The sequence below is a fragment of the Dendrobates tinctorius genome, unplaced genomic scaffold (assembly GCF_039654945.1).
Source record: "Dendrobates tinctorius isolate UK_male_01 unplaced genomic scaffold, ASM3965494v1 ptg000071l, whole genome shotgun sequence".
Taxonomy (NCBI): Eukaryota; Metazoa; Chordata; class Amphibia; order Anura; family Dendrobatidae; genus Dendrobates; species Dendrobates tinctorius.
This window is the reverse complement of record NW_027361739.1, coordinates 10692831-10712651: the sequence shown is the minus strand read 5'-3', so window position 1 is coordinate 10712651 and position 19821 is coordinate 10692831. Positions and strand designations below refer to the sequence as shown.

The following is a 19821-nucleotide window of genomic DNA, read 5'->3' as shown; positions in this document are numbered from 1 at the left end:
AGCTGATATTAATAGCCTGGGATACTTTATGGCTAATGGCTCCTTCCCAGAATGGTTATGAAAATTACGCAGGAGCCCATGCCAATTTTTCATGTGTCTTTATTTAACTCGTTATGTACAGTTTTATTAATGAGGGTATCTGGCTGACCCTTGTTCATTACTAAACCTTGGGCTTGGTATTACACATTATATATATGCCCCCCCTTTCGCCCTCCTCGCATCTCCGTTGTCCAAGCGGTCACGTGGTACCGCTCATTAAAGTAATGAATATGCGCTCCACGCTTATGGGAGTGGAGACGCGGGCATAGTCATTACCTTAATGAGAGGTACCATGTGACCGCTGAGCACAGGAAGAGCTGCCAGCGTCGGGACAGAAATGCAGGGACAGAGCTAGAGATGAAGCGACTGCGCGAGGAGGGCAAGTACAATGTCTTCTTGAAGCCGGCGGCTGCCGACTTCTGCCACTCCCCCTCCAGCTTTCTGGACAATGTCTCGTGAATAAGGTGTGTGTGTGTGTGTGTGTGTGTGTGTGTGTGTGTGTGTGTGTGTGTGTGTGTGTGTGTGTGTGTGTGTGTATGGTCTTCAATGGAGAATGAAAAAGAAGTAGTTGAACAAGGAAATTACATCACAATTTTTTTTTTTTAATCTTTATTTAGCATACAAATCCACATGAAAATCTGCATACAAATCGTGCAGATTTCCAACTGCATTTTCTGCCAAGAGAGGCAGAGACCGCCCAGAATTTTACACAAGCAAATCCGCAACGTGTGCACATAGCCTTGATCTGTTTAGAAGTTTTTCTGGGCTCTGTTACCATTCGTATTATCAGTCTCTTTGATGTGTCATCAATTTTCCTCCTACGGCCACGTCCAGGAAGGTTGGCTACAGTACCATGGAGATGTTTTACAACTTTTACCTTTAACATGTTTGTCTATAATTTTCTTTCTAATCTCCTGAGACATCTCTTTCCTTCGCTTCCTCTGGTCCATGTTGAGTGTGATACTCACCATGTCACCAAACAGCACAGTGAGTATCTGTAGCCCTCTATACAGGTCCACTCACTGATTCCAAGATTGTAGACACCTGTGATGCTAATTAGTGGACACACCTAGATTTAACTTGTCCCTTTTGTCAGATTATTTTCAGGGGCACCATCATTTCTGACCAGGCCTATTTCATGAATTTTATTATTTATTTATTTATTTTTTTTAAACATTCTGTGGAACCATGGTGGAAAAGCAATGTCTGACTTCCATTTGTTCATTTTCATAGATTTTTGATTTATTACTTTTGTCAGATTCAAGTTATTTCTGTGACCATTGTGGGTTTTTCTGTCATTAAACGAGGGGTACCAACAATTTTGACCACGCGTGTATATTGCACTCCTCCTCGCTGGGTGAAATTAATGGGATTTATAATGCAAACTTGCAACATCATGAGTCTGCTGGTGCAGCCCCCCAACAATACCACACACTGCAATCTGCACCAGGCACATGTCTCATTACCTCTGCCGCCTTTATACACAACCAGTCTAGTCACACTTCCCAACAAGCTGGCAGTAAGCACACGTGTCAGAGTATATACACACACTTGATAGATAACTATTTGCAACCTCATTTGTGCATCTCATGACCTGATGATATTCGTATTAAATGTTAAGGAAGATGATATGGTTTCCCGAACCGTGTGGGCGACCATTGGCAGAGGAAAACAATGTCTGGAACACAAAAGTGCTGAAACTCCCCCAGCAGAGGGCGCTGTCAGCTTTCTAATAACTGCGCTGTACGCCAGCACGCTATTATAATATTTACATCCCGGACAAGCACGGTAATTACATGGATGAATACTATAGGATACCTCTGACCATCATAAGAATTAGTGGTGTCACCCAATAGAGGGAGCAGGGCCAGCATTTTAGCACCCTGTGGTTTTTAAAGCTGCAGGATGGCGCTGGATAGGAGAATTCATTTCCTTAGATTTAACAAGTAATCCTGCACCGGATACCTAAAGCATCAGTGACCGTGTGCACACTCCGACATATAGCATTAAGTGAGGGGGGCCAGTTTTTATACACATCAGGTATACCTGGCAGCACAATGTGTGTGGACTAATAAGCCCTAGAATTCCCTAATGAAATAACTGCCTGCCAGTGGAGGTCGGCACCTTAAGTTTCGACGGTATGGCACCCCAACACATCAGCGGCTTTCCCTTAAGACCCTACCACACTTGCACTGGTACGTATCTTCTGTACATGATTATGCACTTGAAGTGATCAAAAATAGAGTTCAATGAATACTTTATCATTACTATCACCCTTTACTTCCTTCATAATAAGATTTGTTATATAGGGTATAATAACCAGTAATCTTTTGTTGTGGCCCGATAAGGAGGCATGTACCTTATATTAGAAAAACTCAACTCTACAGGAGATCCATCGAAAGCATAAAAAGATCACAAACATCCGCAAACTGCTGCTGAGTTTATGATCCCAAGTCACTGATTCTATAAATTGACGCTATGTTCTGAAAGTGACATGAGGTCAGCAAAGTAGGAGAGGGGAGGCATAGAGGAGAATTGCCAAAAACCTCAATCACCTAACATTCTATATAGAAGAAACTGATCTCTAGATAGAGACATCAGGGCAAGTAATAATATACTCCTCTGTGATGTTCAGCCGGACCCCAAGCACAGGTCAAACATATCAGAAGTCCCATTCACCCAGCCCCATAGTGTAGGTCACAAGTGTCAAAATGTCGGACCTTTCACAATACAACTGCAGCCCTTCGGGACAAGCACATACCCTATAAATGGGGTTTTCCGTCAAACTGCTGGTGAACTATAGAGGGAGAACGACCCCCATCTTCACTCCAGAGGAAGGAGCCGATTTCTTGGATTCAATAAGCAACAGTCATCCCAGGCATAATAACGGATTTCATTATGCATAGCCTGCCTGCTTCTCTTCCACAGGTACTCAGGCCTGTAGTCTCTTGTAATGGAGGTTTACCCTCCTATTCCAGTTCACAGACTTACCCCCAATATTATAGAGGTAGTTTCTTTGCTTTGAACTACTTGACCAGTTTCACAGTTTAAATTGTTCCGTTATATCTAGTTTGAAGCAAAAGTTGAAATAACATTTGATAGTTATTTCTTTTCATTAATTGGTCTAGTTGCTTTGTTAGCTTCCAACCTAAACCATTTACCAGCTCTCTCCTCATATCAGTGGTCCGTCTGTCGTTCCTCAGATATATGAGTCTTAAGTTTTTATCTTACAATGTCAGAGGCTTAAACAGCCCTAAGAAAAAACACACTTTTTGGAGAGAGTTGATAAATGCACGGGTTGACATTGCATGTGTTCAAGAGTCGAAGTTCCTTAGGGAAAACCACCCATACTTTCAACACAGCAAGTATCCTCATATTTATGAGTCTTGCAATTCTAGCAAGAAAGCAGGGGTTATAACGCTGATTAGTGGATCTATCCCCTTCGAGACCTTAGAGGAACATGGTGACGAGGAGGGTAGGTTCCACATATTAGTTTGCAAATTGAACAATCAGATCTGCACACTAGTCAATTTGTACACACCCAATCGAGGCCAACATAAGTTTCTCAATAAGCTGATGAAAAAGGTATCATCTGTGAGGAGAGGAGATTTGTTTCTCTTGGGTGATTTTAACCTCACCCCAGACAGCACGATAGATTCATCCTCACTATCCAGACCCATTACTGATAATCTAAACACTTGGCTTGATAAAAATGAGCTGTTCGACACTTACAGATGCCTAAATTCTTCTTCAGTAGAATTTTCACATTTCTCCGATACCCACCAATCCACGTCGTGAATCCACCTCATCGTTTCTGATGTTTTTTCTCTTACCAGATTTGAAGATGTCTCTATTGGCCACAGAACATTGTCCAACCATGCACCGGTTATTGGTAAAATTTTTCTAGGTCCTCCGCTAAGAAATGCCAAACTTTGGAGATGTAACGCCAACATTGTCAACAACCTCATACATAAAGTTACCTTACAAAATGCTATCAACAACTATTTTAATGAGAACAAGCCAGAAGACACCAGTCCGTTAACAAATTGGTGCGCCCACAAGGCGGTGGTAAGGGGTATCCTAATAGAGATTTCCTCTAAGAACAAAAAGGAAAATAACCTAAAAATTTCCAATATCCAAAAATCTATTCGGAAAATAGAGAACATTATAATTGGTTTGCCCTCGCCATCACCACAACATCAATCGGACTTATCAAAACTCAGAATTGACCTTAGGAATCTAATTCAGGCCCCCTACGAAACCGCAGTGAGATCATCCAAATTCAATTACTATACCTCTCTAAACAAGCCCACAAAATACATGGCCAACAAAATTAAAAATAGTAGAATTCAAAGTAAAATAAACAGAATCAAATCTCTTGTAGGAAACTCCAAAATTTCTCATCCTCAAGAGATTTCAAATGAATTCGCAAAATTTTATGCCAATCTCTACAACACAAATACCAACCCCACATCTTTGCTTCAGAATACAGTAGAAATTGCCAATTACTTCTCATCTATTAACCTCCCCCTTCTTTCTGAAAATGACCTCTCGTTCTTATCCGCCCCAATAGACAAATCAGAAACTGAGGAAGCCATCAATAAGCTCGACCTCCACAAATATCCAGGCCCCGATGGGTTCACCAATACGTATTATAAAACTTTCAACACTATCCTTTCACCCCACCTCACCTTGGCTTTTAACCAAGCTTCCAATACAGGTCAATTTCCCTCTGAGATGTTGGAAGCTTCCATCTCAGTTCTACCTAAAAACAATGGAGATCCAGAGGCTATCGAGAATTTTAGACCCATATCCCTCCTAACGCTGATGTTAAATTATATTATAAAATTCTAGCGAACAGACTTAGCTCCATTCTCCCTAGGCTTATTCACAATGATCAGACAGGCTTTTTCAAAGGAAGGCAACCAGCGGATGCCACAAGGAGACTGATAAACTCCATAAAATGGGCTAATACTACCAAACATCCCATGACTAATATCGCTCGACGCAGAAAAAGCGTTCGATAGATTAAGCTGGCCTTTCCTTCGAGAAACCCTAACTAAATTTGGATTCAATGATTCACTAGTAACCTCCATAATGGCATTTTACTCATCCCCCAAAGCCAGAGTAGTTTGTAATAACCAAGTATCTGACGTATTCCTCATAAAAAACGGCACTAGGCAAGGTTGCCCCCTTTCTCCTCTCCTTTTCAATCTTGCCATGGAGCCCCTAGCAGAACGAATTAGAAACCATCCTTCTATCAAAGGTATAGACACGCAAAACCACCAATATAAAATTAGCCTCTATGCCGACGACTTATTCCTTACTCTTACGGACCCCTGCATCTCCATTCCTGATACTATCCTTGAAATTGACCAATTCTCGGCCATATCTAACTTTAAAATTAATCACCAAAAATCATATATTCTCCCGATTAACGTTAATGAAGAATCAGTCTCTAATATCAAAACAGTTACTTCTCTTAATTGGACCAATACAACTCTTCCCTACCTAGGTATACTCATCTCCAAAAACCTCACACAGATGGTCAAATCCAATCTTAATAAAATGACTGAAATTATTAATAAAGATAATGCCACCTATAAAACTAAACACTTAACTTGGTGGGGGAAGGTCTTGACAATGAAAATGTTCACGATACCTAAACTTCTTCACATACTTAGATGTCTTCCTCTCCCAATATTCTCCATTCACCTTACCAACATGCAATCACAGAAATTCCTTTATATAGGGCCATAAGAAGCCAAGAATTGCAACAAGAATGTTATATAAAAAGAAAATACAAGGAGGCATTTGCATACCAAATATCACAGCTCACTATAACACGCTTTTAATCAGAGTGCTCACTGGCTAAACGATTCTCACAGCCCAGCCTGGCTTGATTTGGAAACTACTCTGAACAACAATGTACACCCCAAAGCCATACTTATCAAAGCCATTACCAATAACCTCCCCAACATGAACGCTCACCCAATCTTCCAGGCCAAGCTACGGCCTGGAATAAGTTCTCAAAAACAAGACTAAAAATTCAGCAAATTGAAATCCCAAAAAAACTCCCCCTTACCTTCATAGCAAGCCTCGTCAACCGTACCTTGTCTCCTATCTGGGCATATTCCAATATTGTCAAACTAAGACATCTTCCACGAAAACAAATTTTCGAGTTTTCTTTTTCTCAAGAGAAAATTTAATATTTCCTCATCCTCTTTCCTAGAGTACCAAATTCTTAGAGACACCATACAATCCTTTCTGGACCTAAAATTCAATTTCTCTGAAGCATCTGTAAAGTTATTGAACAATCATGAACATCAGATCTTTTGGAGCCATAGCTTCATATATGATAATTTTAATAGCGACACATTATTACTTAAAAATCCCTCAATGTTGAGTTTGGAGAAGGATCTCAACTCTTCATTCTCTGCTGAAAGTTGGGAGGACACTATCTTCAGTTTACCAGTCTGTAATGTCCATCCCACTACAGGAGACCCACTACAAAACTATCTCCAGATGGTACTACACTCCCAACAGATTGGCTCACATAGGTTCCTCAAACTCCCCACTTTGTTGGAGAGGATGCGGCCAAAAAGGGGACATTCTGCATGTCTTTTGGGGATGCCCAATGACAAAATTGTTATGGTCTCAAATCTCTTCATCTATAATCAATAAAATAATTGGAAAGCCTCTTAACCTCACACCTGCATGGCCCTGCTTTCATTAAATTTGGACAAAATAGATCATTCACTGAGACCTATTTTCAATCATATATGTCTCGTCACGAAGAAAACCATAGCATATCACTGGAAATCCAATTTTTTGCCTAGTTCTAATGACATAATTAAACTGATCAATCAACATAGAATGAGCTACAATTCGCTCTTCACAACGATCACTTCAACAAATTCTTCAGGAAATGGTCTGAATGGGACCACGTTTTTCCTCCCCCGTTAGTATGAGTTTGGTAGGATTTTTGTTTAACAAAGTGGCCCCTCAGTTTGATTTGTGATATACCGTTTATTCTATTATATACATTATTCCTATTGCTATGACTGCAATAGATGCCCCTTACATTTTAGCTTGTGCTTGCACTTGATTTCAACATAGTACGACCGTATGATCATACGTTTGTTGCGTCAATTAATGCAACGATGTGACTTGATGTTATTGTCTTGTTTTGACTAATGTTTTGTATTTCTTTCAACTTTGCTTTCCCTTCCCCACTAAAATGGTTTTGAAAAAGAATAAAACTTTGGAAAACAAGTGTCAAAATCCTGAAGAGTTTCCCCCCAGGAGAACTGGGGTTCGTCAGACGATTATTAGTGAGATCCTGTGGCCACATGCAATGGTGTGTGCTGAGTGAGGCCTTTGTCGCCGGTATTTTAAGGCAGCAAGAGGAAACATTTCCGGTGTAGATTGAGGTATGGAACGTAGGATGCGTTTCACCGAGAGTTGGCGTGACGGAAGGGACATCACTTCCGGTTCCAGAAAAAAAGTGAGTGCCTCCGATGTAGAATTGAGACATGGAATGCAAACGTGCGTATCAGAAGTGTCATCACCTCTGGTAAAAGAGGAGGCAAGAAGCACTATGCGTGGGCAAAAAAAAGAACGGAGTGGTACCAGGGGCAACGTTTGCCGAAAGTAACCATAATAGAGACCAAAAGATGTAAGGCTTAATACTGCAAGTGTCACAAAAGGTGCTTTTATATAGTTACTATCACCTATGATGCCATTAAGCAATGCCACCAAAGACAGACACACAGCGTGCATCATTACACAATGAGAATACAACACTAGATAGCATACACTCCATAATAGGCCCAGTGGATACTAGATAGAAAACAATACAGAACAGAATATAAAACAATACAGGGCCAAATTATACCCTTCCACATGTAATGCGAGAACAAATCACGGATTAGTCAGCGGAGGATGACAAGATGTCCACCAGTCCATAGGACAAATATACAAGGCTGTAGCACCTCATCCATCGCCAAAATTTAAAGTTTACATAACTTCTAGATAAAGCTAGTGAAGCGGAGCTCTTCACTGAGACCCTTTGGGCTCATGGACTCAAGCCAGTATTGTCCATCTTGTTTCACGTTGGATAAAATAGAGAATGTTATGTGATTGCAGTTTTTGGCAATTCTCCTTCTATGCCTCCCTTCTCCTATTTTGTTGACCTCATGTCACTTTCTATAAATTGACCCTATATTCTGAATTAGTTACTTGGGATCATATACTCAGCAGCAGTTTGATGATGTTTTTGATCTATTTATGCTTTTGATGGATCTCCTGTAAACTTGAGTTTTTTTAACATAAGGTACTTGCTTCCTTTTCGGGCCATAAGAGACTACTGGTTATTATACCATATAACACAAATCTGGTAATGAAGGAAAGGGTGATATTAATGATAAAGTATTCACTGAACTCTAATTTTGATCTCTCCAAGTAAATTGCACTGGTATAAATCTTTCACACATAATTAGTGTGGTATATGGTGATATAAGAGATAAGGCATCAATTGACTCTTTTTGTGCGATTTTTCATCGCTCACACAACCAGGGTGCTATATGGGATGATACCTGTGCTGCACTTTATACACTGCTCAAAAAATAAAGGGAACACTTAAACAGAATAAAACAGAACATAACTCTAAGTAAATCAAACTTCTGTGAAATCAAACTATCCACTTAGGAAGCAATACTGATTGACAATCAATTTCACATGCTGTTGTGCAAATAGAATAGAAAACAGATGGAAATTGGCAATTATCAAGACACCCTCAATAAAGGAGTGGTTCTGCAGGTAGGGACCACAGACCAAATCTCAGTACCAATGCTTTCTGGCTGATGTTTTGGTCACTTTTGAATGTTGGTTTGGCTTTCATACTCGTGGTAGCATGAGACAGACTCTACAACCCACACAAGTGGCTCAGGTAGTGCAGCTCATCCAGGATGGCACATCAATGCGAGCTGTGGCAAGAAGGTTTGCTGTGTCTGTCAGGGAAGTGATCAGAGACCCTACCAGGAGACAGGCCAGTTCACCAGGAGACGTGGAGGGGGCCGTAGGAGGGCAACAACCCAGCAGCAGGACCGCTACCTCAGCCTTTTTGCAAGGAGTAACCACTGCCAGAGCCCAGGTAAAATGAGCTCTAGCAGGCCACAAATGTGCATATGTCTGCACAAACTGTTAGAAGCAGACTCCATGAGGATGGTTTGAGAACCTGACATCGACAGATGGGGGTTGTGCTCACAGCCCAACACCGTGCAGGACGTTTGGCATTTGCCACAGAACACCAGGATTGGCAAATTCGCCACTGGTGCCCTGTGCTCTTCAGATGAAAGCAGGTTCACACTGAGCACATGTGACAGAAGTGACAAGAGTCTGGAGATGCTGTGGAGAGCAATCTGCTGCCTGCAACATCCTTCAGGATGACCGGTTTGGCAGTGGGTCAGTAATGGCGTGGGGTGGCATTTCTATGGAGGGCTGCACAGTCCTCCATGTGCTCACCAGAGGTAGCCTGACTGCCATTAGGTACCGAGATGAGATCCTCAGACCCCTTGTGAGACCATATGCTGGTGTGGTTGGCCCTGGGTTCCTCCTAATGCAGGACAATGCCAGACCTCATGTGGCTGGAGTGTGTCAGTAGTTCCTGCAAGATGAAGGCATTGAAGCTATGGACTGGCCAGTCCGTTCTCCAAACCTGAATCTGATTGGACACATCTGGGACATCATGTTTAGCTCCATCCACCAATGTCACGTTGCACCACAGATTGTCCAAGAGTAGGCGGATCCTTTAGTCCAGGTCTGGGAGGAGATCCCTCATGACAACATCCGCCGACTCATCAGGAGCAGGCCCAGGTGTCGTAGGGAGGTCAAACAGGCACGTGGAGGCCACACACACTACTGAGCATCATTTCGTTGTCTTGAGGCATTTCCACTGAAGTTGGATCAGTCTGTAATTTGATTTTTCACTTTGATTTTGAGTATCCTTCCAAATCCAGACCTCTATGGGATATTAATTTTGATTTACATTGATCATTTTTATGTTTTCTTGTTCTCAACGCATGCCACTATGTAATGAATTAAGATTTGCAGCTTAGTGTTCCCTTTATTTTTTTAAGCAGTATATTACGGGTGCATTAGGATCTTAAGGGAAAGCCGCAGACCAGTTTGGGCGCCATTCCGTTGAAACTTAGGGTGTCAACCTCAGCTGGCAGGCAGGGAATCTATTAGCGAACTCTAGGGCTTATTGGTCAGAACACATTGCGATCTATTATTCCCTTTTCAAAGACCATTATCAATTTTTAACTTTCTAATTAAAAGTTATATGTTAGGGGTCCATACGTTTGTGATTTTTGATTGGGACATCCACTTTATAAGTGATTTCTGGTTAACCCATATTTCCATTATGTGGTATTACACAATAATCTAAGGTGGTGTGCTGTCCAGGAAAAAAAAAAAAAAAAAAATATGAATAAAAAAAAAAAAAAAAAAAAAGACAACCTCCTCCTACCGCCACTCACATGCCTGGTTAGGAACAACCTCAAACTGTATTGTGAAGCATTTACATGACAAGCGCAATTACCAAAGCAGGGAGCCCCTACAATCTTCTGCGCACTTGAAGGTGCCGGTAAGGAAGCCTATAACAGTGTTGGGCTACCAGTTATTTTAACACTTGTCAGTGTTCTTCTAGATCAGAGCTGTGCTACCTGTGGCTTTGGCCTGTAGAATATTGAAAGCCCTGCAATCGCATCTCCCTCATTGCCATGTGAAATAATTGGAGCTTTTAACAGGTGATGACATGCCAGGGTTACAAAGATGACTTTGGTGTCATATACCAAAGACTGCTATATGCCAGCATAATGCAAATGAATGAGGATGCATTGTGACCCAGAAGGAAAAGTTGAAAACAAAAATCCAATTGGTTCAAGACTTGCTTGTCAAGGTCCCAATGTGCCCTCATTCACTTGTATTGTACCGCAGCATTCAATGATCTTTGGCCGTATGATCTGTCTTGCGGAATGAGCCCCCCCCCCCCCCCCCCCCAGGCTTAAAAGCATTGCCCACGAGTTGTTAAAAAAAAAAAAAGTCCAAACCCTGTACACAAGTTGCATGCAATATTGCACTTTAGCCCTGTTCACTTTTAGAAGGGTTGAGCCAAAACTCATTGACAGAGGTGGCGCAGCCATGTTTATAAAATCCTTGGCAACCCCTTTACTTACAGTAATACTGGCCTGCCCAACTACATTTTAGTGTTTCTTGGTTTAGCATATCGTCACATCTAGTGGTTCACACCCTGGATGTAGAAGTCTTATGTCATCATTACGTTATGTTTTGTGATCTCAGTGTGGTGGTACATTGCAGGTTGCAATGAGTTTCCAATTGCTTTTATTAGGCTTTTATATTGCAGCAAAACAAAGAAAGGTTTCCTAGCATCCCCTGTATAACCCCACACTAAACCAGCCAATGTTCCACATACAGCACAAATAGAAGTTACCCAGAAACAAGAAAGCAAATTTCTATGCAGCCTGTGCAACGTAACATGAAAGAACCTGGACAACAGGGATCAGGTACAGACAATGAATATAATGGTGCCCCATATCCAATGAGGACAACATGGCCCTTTAAACCTTGGCAGAACAGATAACTGGAAACAGGAAAGCCCACCACTTACCGCAGCGGCAGCAGCAGCGCTGAGCGATGCAGAAGTCGTCCCTTCAGGTGGAGTTGACTGTTGCCGAGACAAAGGCGTATACAGGCCGGAAAGGTTTTCTGAAGCAGGACTTGACCTACCGCTCTCCATCTCATGCCTTCCTGCTGGCAAACCAAAATGGGAGAATCTGGGGTTAGTGGCCAGAGGCTGCGACCACAGATAACACTGGTTCACTAGCTGTCGGATAATCTTACCGTCTCGCTCCAGGGGACTATAATGCCTCTTCTTGTTCTGAGATATGGAGAGGGAGAGTGTGCGCTCTGGCTTTAGGGATGACATGCGCTCACACTTTAAGGTGCGTGGTAAGGGTTCCAAGTGCTGTTTCAGGAGGGTCTCTGAAGACGGTCTATGGACAGTAAGTCCTGAAACAGGAAGGGGGGGAAAAAAAAAAACAAAAAACGATTAGTGAGCGAGGTCTGAAAGTCTGACTCTGCAGCTGCTGTCATGAGATGAATCAGAGTTGTAGCTGGAGAACCACATGATGCAAAATGCAGAGATAACATTCATGCACTAGGTATGAAGGGTGGGTCATCAGACTTACTGTGAGCATGAAAAATCCCAGCCGTTCTGTCTGTACGAGGACCCTCAGGGGTGGCGAGGACTTGATTTTGGGGTCGCTGTTTTAATTTTTTGTTTGATTTTAATCTTTCCATCTTGTTGTGTGAACGTAGTAAGGAGTGAAGGCGCAGACCAACAGGGACATCTGTGGGAGTCACAAAGCGATAGGACTGTCATTAGCTCCGGTCACATCAACGTATTGGGAAACAAGTACCAGCATATCTTTTTATCCTTGTTATACCTCCTCCCGTTAGAACAAGATTTATATTACATGTCTAGAAACTATTCTAGTCTATTCACATGATGCGATGTAGATACTCCAGAGTCCTATTATCCTAAGGGGTGGTTTGCAGGGTACCTCTCCAATGAAAACAGTTTCCGGATTCTGCCACTAGACTAGGTTCTACGGATTGATTCCCTCCATTTCTAGTAGAGACCGATCCTGACCAATAGCCAGAATGCATCACTGACACTTACACCTACCTGTGTAGTTTGGGGGCAATGCTCCTGGCATGCTGCATCTGTCTGGACTGAATTTACACCTACTTAGTCTTGTGAGACCAACACAAATGGCAGACAGTAATCCCACACTCACCAGCTGGAAAGGAGAGTACAGGATGAATAGCTGGATCCAAAAGGGTCAGACGCTCTGATAGTGGATCACTGTATGGAAACTGGCATGAGACCCCTGGGTAAGTGGCACACATGACACACGATGAAGAAACCTCACAGGGCCGAGGTACGCTGCGCTGAACCTGTGCAGATGGCAAAAAAAAAAAACACCGGCATTAACACTCGATCACCAGCAGAGGGGGATAAACATCCAGGTTTCCCACCACAAACAATGATTCATTTCCCTTATTTATGGCTATTGAGTCACTACAAGTTGCCCAACAATGACACATTGATACCATTTCACGGATTGTAGAATGGACGTCAACCGTTTATTTTTTTTAAACTCGCAAGTGCACAAGAACAATATTATATGTATACACATAGGATACTGCACTTTGCACAACAAAACATATCTGCAGCCACCAGAAGTCAGAAAATGCTGTAAATCATCATTTCAAGGCTTGGATTGGAGAGGACTCTGATCCCGGCTGTCGTAAGACCTTGGCTTTCAAGTTATGTAGCGTTCGCACAGACAAGGTTCCTGTCCAATCAAAGCCGTACCTGTGCGTAAATCTGTGGCAAATACGTGACAGATAACGTACAGAAATGTCATTGTGCGTTAAGGGGTTAAAAAAACCCACCCCAACAGATCTTAAGAGCAAACCCACTGCACTAAGAAGTGTCTGATGGGCTTACTGCAAGACACAACCCACGATAATAGACTGTAGGAAAGGGTAGCGCCGGTCCGGCCCTGAACTGCAGTCACATTTCTAAACATCTCCTGTCAATGTTTCCGCAATGAGGATGAGAGGGGAACAGACCAGGCAATGGTTGAGAAGTATGAAGTGGGCACACAATGATGCGTGTGCAAACCCAAAAAGGGCTTATACATGGGGAGGGGAACAGGAAAGACTCCCAGGGCAAATATGAACAAGGAAACATTAGGAGCACATGGATTAGACGAAATTCATAGGATCCTGTACTATGATTATTTCCTCACGCTGGCCAGTGCGAAGACGTACTTTGCAGGAGGAGCGAGCGTGTTCTACACACTCGTCCCACCCAAGGAAGACAGCAATGATCAGCCCAGCGGCCCCTGGAATGTACTGCGTGAGGCCCAGCATCAGCCCCGCCACGCGCAGGCCCACAGCCCCTCCCAGCCACGCGCATGCTCACAGCCCCTCCCAGCCACGCGCATGCTCACAGACCCTCCCCGCCACGCGCAGGCCCACAGCCTCTCCCAGCCACGCACATGCTCACAGACCCTCCCCGCCACACGCAGGCCCACAGACCCTCCCCGCCACGCGCAGGCCCACAGACCCTCCCCGCCACGCGCAGGCCCACAGACCCTCCCCGCCACGCGCAGGCCCACAGACCCTCCCCGCCACGCGCAGGCCCACAGCATCTTTTCAAAATTTACTATTGCCAAGAGTCGACTGCGCACCAGACCAAAGCATATATGGAAAAGCATTTGTGAGTAGCAACATCATCAATATCATCAATATCATCTAGTATCAAGGAGAAGCAGCTCCAATAGGGGCGAGTTAATCAAATGTTTATAGCTGGATATCAAGTTGATAATTTTACTATGGCCCCTGAATGATGGTATAAATATAGGTTCCCCACCCTTGATATATTCACTTCCTCAGAGGATAAAACTTTTAGCAGCAGTTCTGATGTCTAACAGACTGCCCCCCACCATGATGGCAATGTGCTCTAGTGGAACATACACCATGTTCCAAATTATCATGCAAATTATATTTTTCTCTGATTTTCCTAAGTGGTCAGTGCAAATGAAAGTCAGTCTAATAAAAGTCATCACCCGTTAGAGTATACATCGAATTGTATTGAAGAAACCTCCCAATGATAACAATATAATCTCCCAAAAGAATACAGTGCCTTGTGAAAGTATTTGGCCCCCTGGAACTTTTCAACCTTTTCCCACATACAATGCTTCAAACATAAAATTACCAAATGTAAATTTTTGGTGAAGAATTAACAAGTGGGACACAATTGTGAAGTTGAACGAAATTTATTGGTTATTTTAAATTTTTGTGGAAATTCAAAAACTGATAAGTGGGGCGTGCAATATTATTCAGCCCCTTTACTTTCAGTGCAGCAAACTCACTCCAGAAGTTCATTGTGGATCTCTGAATGATCCAATGTTGTCCTAAATGACTAATGATGATAAATATAATCCACCTGTGTGTAATCAAGGCTCCATATAAATATACCTGCTCTGTGATAGTCTCAGGGTTCTGTTTGATGCACAGAGAGCATCATGAAGACCAAGGAACACAACAAGCAGGTCCATGATACTGTTGTGGAGAAGTTTAAAGCCGAATTTGGATACAAAATGATTTCAAAAACTTTTAACATCCCAAGGAGCACTGTGCAAGCGATCATATTGAAATGGAAGGAGTATCATACCACTGCAAATCTACCAAGACCCGGCCGTCCCGCTAAACTTTCATCTCAAACAAGGAGAAGACTGATCAGAGAAGCAGCCAAGAGGCCCATAATCACTCTGGATGAACTGCAGAGATCTACAGCTGAGGTGGGACAGTCTGTCCATAGGACCATAGGACTACAATCAGTCGTACACTGCACAAATCTGGCCCTTATGGAAGAGTGGCAAGAAGAAAGCCATTTCTCAAAGATATCCATAAAAAGTGTCGTTTAAAGTTTGCAACAAGCCACCTGGGAGACACACCAAACATGTGGAAGAAGGTGCTCTGGTCAGATGAAACCAAAATCAAACTGGCAACAATGCCAAAAGATATATTTGGCATAAAGGCAACACAGCTCATCACCCTGAACACACCATCCCCACTGTCAAACATGGTGGTGGCAGCATCATGGTTTGGGACTGCTTTTCTTCAGCAGGGACAGGGAAAATGGTTAAAATTGATGGGAAGATGGATGGAGCCAAGTACAGGACCATTCTTGAAGAAAACCTGTTAAGAGTCTGCAAAAGACCTTGTCAGAGATTTGTCTTCCAACAAGATAATGATCCCAAACAAAGCAAAATCTACAGTGGAATGGTTCACAAATAAACGTATCCAGGTGTTAGAATGTCCAATTCAAAGTCCAGACCTGAATCCAATCGAGAATCTGCGGAAAGAGCTGAAAACTGCTGTTCACAAACGATCTCCATCAAACCTCACTGAGCTCGAGCCATTTGCCAAGGAAGAATGGGGAAGAATTTCAGTCTCGATGTACAAAACTGATAGAGACATACCCCAAGCGACTTGCAGCTGTAATCACAGCAAAAGGTGGCGCAACAAAGTATTAAGTTAAAGGGGCCGAATAATATTGCACACCCCACTTTTCAGTTTTTGACTTTCCACAAAAATTTAAAATAACCAATAACATTTGTTCAACTTCACAATTGTGTCCCACTTGTAGTTGATTCTTCACCAAAAATTTACATTTGGTATCTTTATGTTTGAAGCATGATATGTGGGAAAAGGTTGAAAAGTTCCAGGGAGCTGAATACTTTTGCAAGGCACTGTAAAAATTCAAAATGCACTGTTCCAAATTATTAGGCACAGTAGAATTTCTAAACATTTGGTATGTTTTAAAGAACTGAAAAAGCTCATTTGTGGAAATTGCAGCATTAGGAGGTCACATTCACTGAAGCTGTTTAACTCCAAAACATCGGAACACGCCAAGTTACATGTTAACATAGGAACCCTTCTTTGATATCACCTTCACAATTCTTGCATCCATTGAACTTGTGAGTTTTTGGAGAGTTTCTGCTTGGATTTCTTTGCATGAAGTCAGAATAGCCTCCCATTGCTGCTGGTTTGATGTGAACTGCCTCCCACCCTCAAAGATCTTTTGAGGTCAGGGGAAGATGGTGGCTACACCATGAGTTTATATCCTTTATGCCCATAGCAGCCAATGACTCAGAGGTATTCTTTGCAGCATGAGATGGTGCATTCTCATGCATGAAGAGGATTTTGCTCCTGACGGCACGTTTCTGCTTTTTATACCATGGAAGAAAGTTGGCAGTCAGAAACTATATACTTTGCAGAGGTCATTTTCACACCTTCAGGAATCTTAAAGAGTTTCCTACCAGCTGTGTCCCCATGATTCCGGCCCAAAACATGACTCCTCCACCTCCTTGCCGACGTCGCAGCCTTGTTGGGACATAGTGGCCATCCACCAACCATCCATCTGGAACATCCAGGGTTGCTCGACACTCATCAGTAAACAAGACCGTTTGAAAATTAGTCTTCATGTATGTCTGGGCCCACTGCAGCCGTTTCTGCTTGTGAGCACTGTTTAGGGGTTGCCGAATAGTAGGTTTATGCACCACGGCAAGCATTTGAAGGATCCTACACCTTGAGGTTCGAGGGACTCCAGAGGCACCAGCAGCTTCAAATATCTGTTTGCTGGTTTGTAAGGGTGAGTGCACACGGAGTTTTTTGGTGGTGCGGATTTTGTAGTAAAATCCGCAGGACTAAAGTCCTGCGGTTTATCTGCGGATTTGCCTGCGGTTTTGCCCTGCGGTTTCACACCTCAATGGATGAGGTGTGAAACCGCAGCGTTTCTGCACAAAAGAATTGACATGCTGCGGATTGTAAACCGCAGCAAAACTGTGCGGAAAAATCAGCAGCATGTGCACAGCGTTTTCCAGTTTACCATTGAAAACAATGGTACTGTACAACACACCTAAATCTGCTGCGGACCCGCAGCTGCAGAAATGCTGCAGATCCGCACCATATGCACATACCCTAATGGCTTTTTAGCAGCTGCTCTCTTAATCCGATGAACTTGCCTGGCAGAAACCTTCCTCATTCTGCCTCTATCAGCACAAACATGTCTGTGCTCAGAATCAGCCACAAAATCTCTTAACAGTACGATGATCACGCTAAAGTTTTCGGGAAATAGCTAATGTTTTCATCCCTTGACCAAGGCATCCCACTATTTGATGCTTTTCGGCAGCAGAGAGATCCTTTTTCTTTCCCACGTTACTTGAAAACTGTGGCCTGCTCAATAGTGTGGAACACCCAGTTTTCCTTTTATTGGGCTCACATGGCAAACTAATTATCACAGGTATCCGAGATTGATTTCAGTGATCCAAAGAACCCCGAGACAATACCATCAATGGGTTTCATTAAAACAAAAAAAAAAAATGCTATGACACTTAAAAACAATTTGCATAATAATTTGGAACATGGTATATATCCTGGGTGGACACTCCCTTTAAATGGAACCTGATACATGTGGGCCACCCATTCACTCTGAAATGCTGCGGTGTTTCAGAGAAAAACACAATTTTAATAGCTAGCAGGGATCGAGCCAAGTAGGTGACAAGATGTACAGGGTGATCCCAGGCAGCTGATAGTGACGGACAAGCCTCTGCTTACAAGCACAGTCACTGCGACGAGCAGGCGCAGTGTTTTAGAGACATACATGACTGTGTTCGTACAGCCAGTACCCACAGATTGGGCAGCAGGCATCACCAGGCAGGTTCCCTTTAAGGTTCACACTGCTGTAATGTGGAGCTGCATCTGACAAGTCACAATGGTTGTATTGCTGCAGGTAACATAATGGAATGACAACACTTGCCATAATGCCAAACATGTTGGCTGCTGTTGTAATTTACTTGCAATCCTGGCTGCAATTTACTTTTTTTTTTTGCAAACCGTCATTTTTATGTCGCATGGCTTGTCCAAGACTGTCCGCTGCAAGTGGACCTTGCTGTATACTAGTCTCCGATAGAAAAATGCCATATTATAATTGTAAAGAAATGATGTCAGCCAGCAGTACAAGCATCGACCTATTCACAGCCAGAGGCTCCAAAATCACGTAGTGCATAGAAAGCCTCACAGCGACACTTCATGGTCAAAAGTATTGGGACACATCTCATCTCTTAATTGCTCAACTCTGGCTTATCATCCATTGCCCTGATGTACAATATCCACTCCCTCTGACAGCAGACTGCTGCTGTGAAGCCGTTAAACGTTGGCGTCAATGATTGACACTGGGACTTAAACGTCACGATCCCACCTGTCATCCATGAAACGTGATCGCAGAGTGCCGATAGTAGCCATGACCCATGTGCATGCCATGACTTAGCTCCTGTGATGATCAGCTTGTGATTGGAACTATTTACTGTAATACCAGAGTACTGCAGTATATAGCATAAGTGTTCGAACGATTGAAGGTTCAAGTCCTCTACAAGGACTAAAAATAAATAAATAATTACCCGAATTTTGCTCAATTAATAAATATAAAATGAAAAAAACATTTGTTATCAACGTGTCTCTAACAGTGTGATCTGGTACTGGAAATGTCATAAAGAAAGAAAAACTAAACACTGAGAAGTCAAAATTGCCATTTTTGGAAAGGAAAAACGCAATAAAAAGCCACCGGAACACAGCATGTACCCCATGCTGTGTGCACAAAGCAAAAAAAAAAAAAAAACCTCTCACAGGTCTCTGTAAAAATAAACAAAATGCTTGTTTCGATATTTTCTAAGGGCCCCGTCACACATAGCGATCTTGCTAGGGAGACTGCTGCCGAGTCACAAGTTTTGTGACACAACAGCGATCTCACCAGCGAGATCGCCGTGTGTTACAGCGATCAACGACCGGCCCCCCTGCCGGTATCGCTGATCGCTGTAGGAAAGCGCTGGACATTTCTTTTGTCACTGGTCTCCCGCTGGCCAGCACGCATCGCTGCGTGTGACAGGCGGGAGACCAGCGATCTGCTGGTAACTAACGTACACATCAGGGATCCAAGGGACGGGCATCCCTTGGATCCCCGATGTGTACGTTACCAGCTCCCTGCATCAGCGCGCTGGTAACTAACAAACACAGCGACGCCACGCGCTCGGCGTCGCTGTGCTGATCGCTGGTGAAGCT

General features: G+C 43.0%; 1 protein-coding gene across 5 annotated transcripts in view; it reads right to left on the bottom strand.

Moving 5' to 3' along the window:
• The window catches only part of KANSL1 (KAT8 regulatory NSL complex subunit 1), a 127952-nt gene that overhangs the window by 25306 nt on the left and 82825 nt on the right, over positions 1-19821 (bottom strand). For 4 of the 5 annotated variants that reach the window (XM_073582378.1, XM_073582379.1, XM_073582375.1 and 1 more), the window contains 4 exons: positions 12924-13083; positions 12312-12473; positions 11965-12132; positions 11732-11874 (listed from right to left, as the gene is read on the bottom strand). In XM_073582378.1, the coding sequence (XP_073438479.1) occupies positions 11732-11874; positions 11965-12132; positions 12312-12473; positions 12924-13083 (633 nt within the window). The remainder of the gene's footprint in view (positions 1-11731; positions 11875-11964; positions 12133-12311; positions 12474-12923; positions 13084-19821) is intronic. The other variant, XM_073582380.1, reaches the window with a different exon arrangement.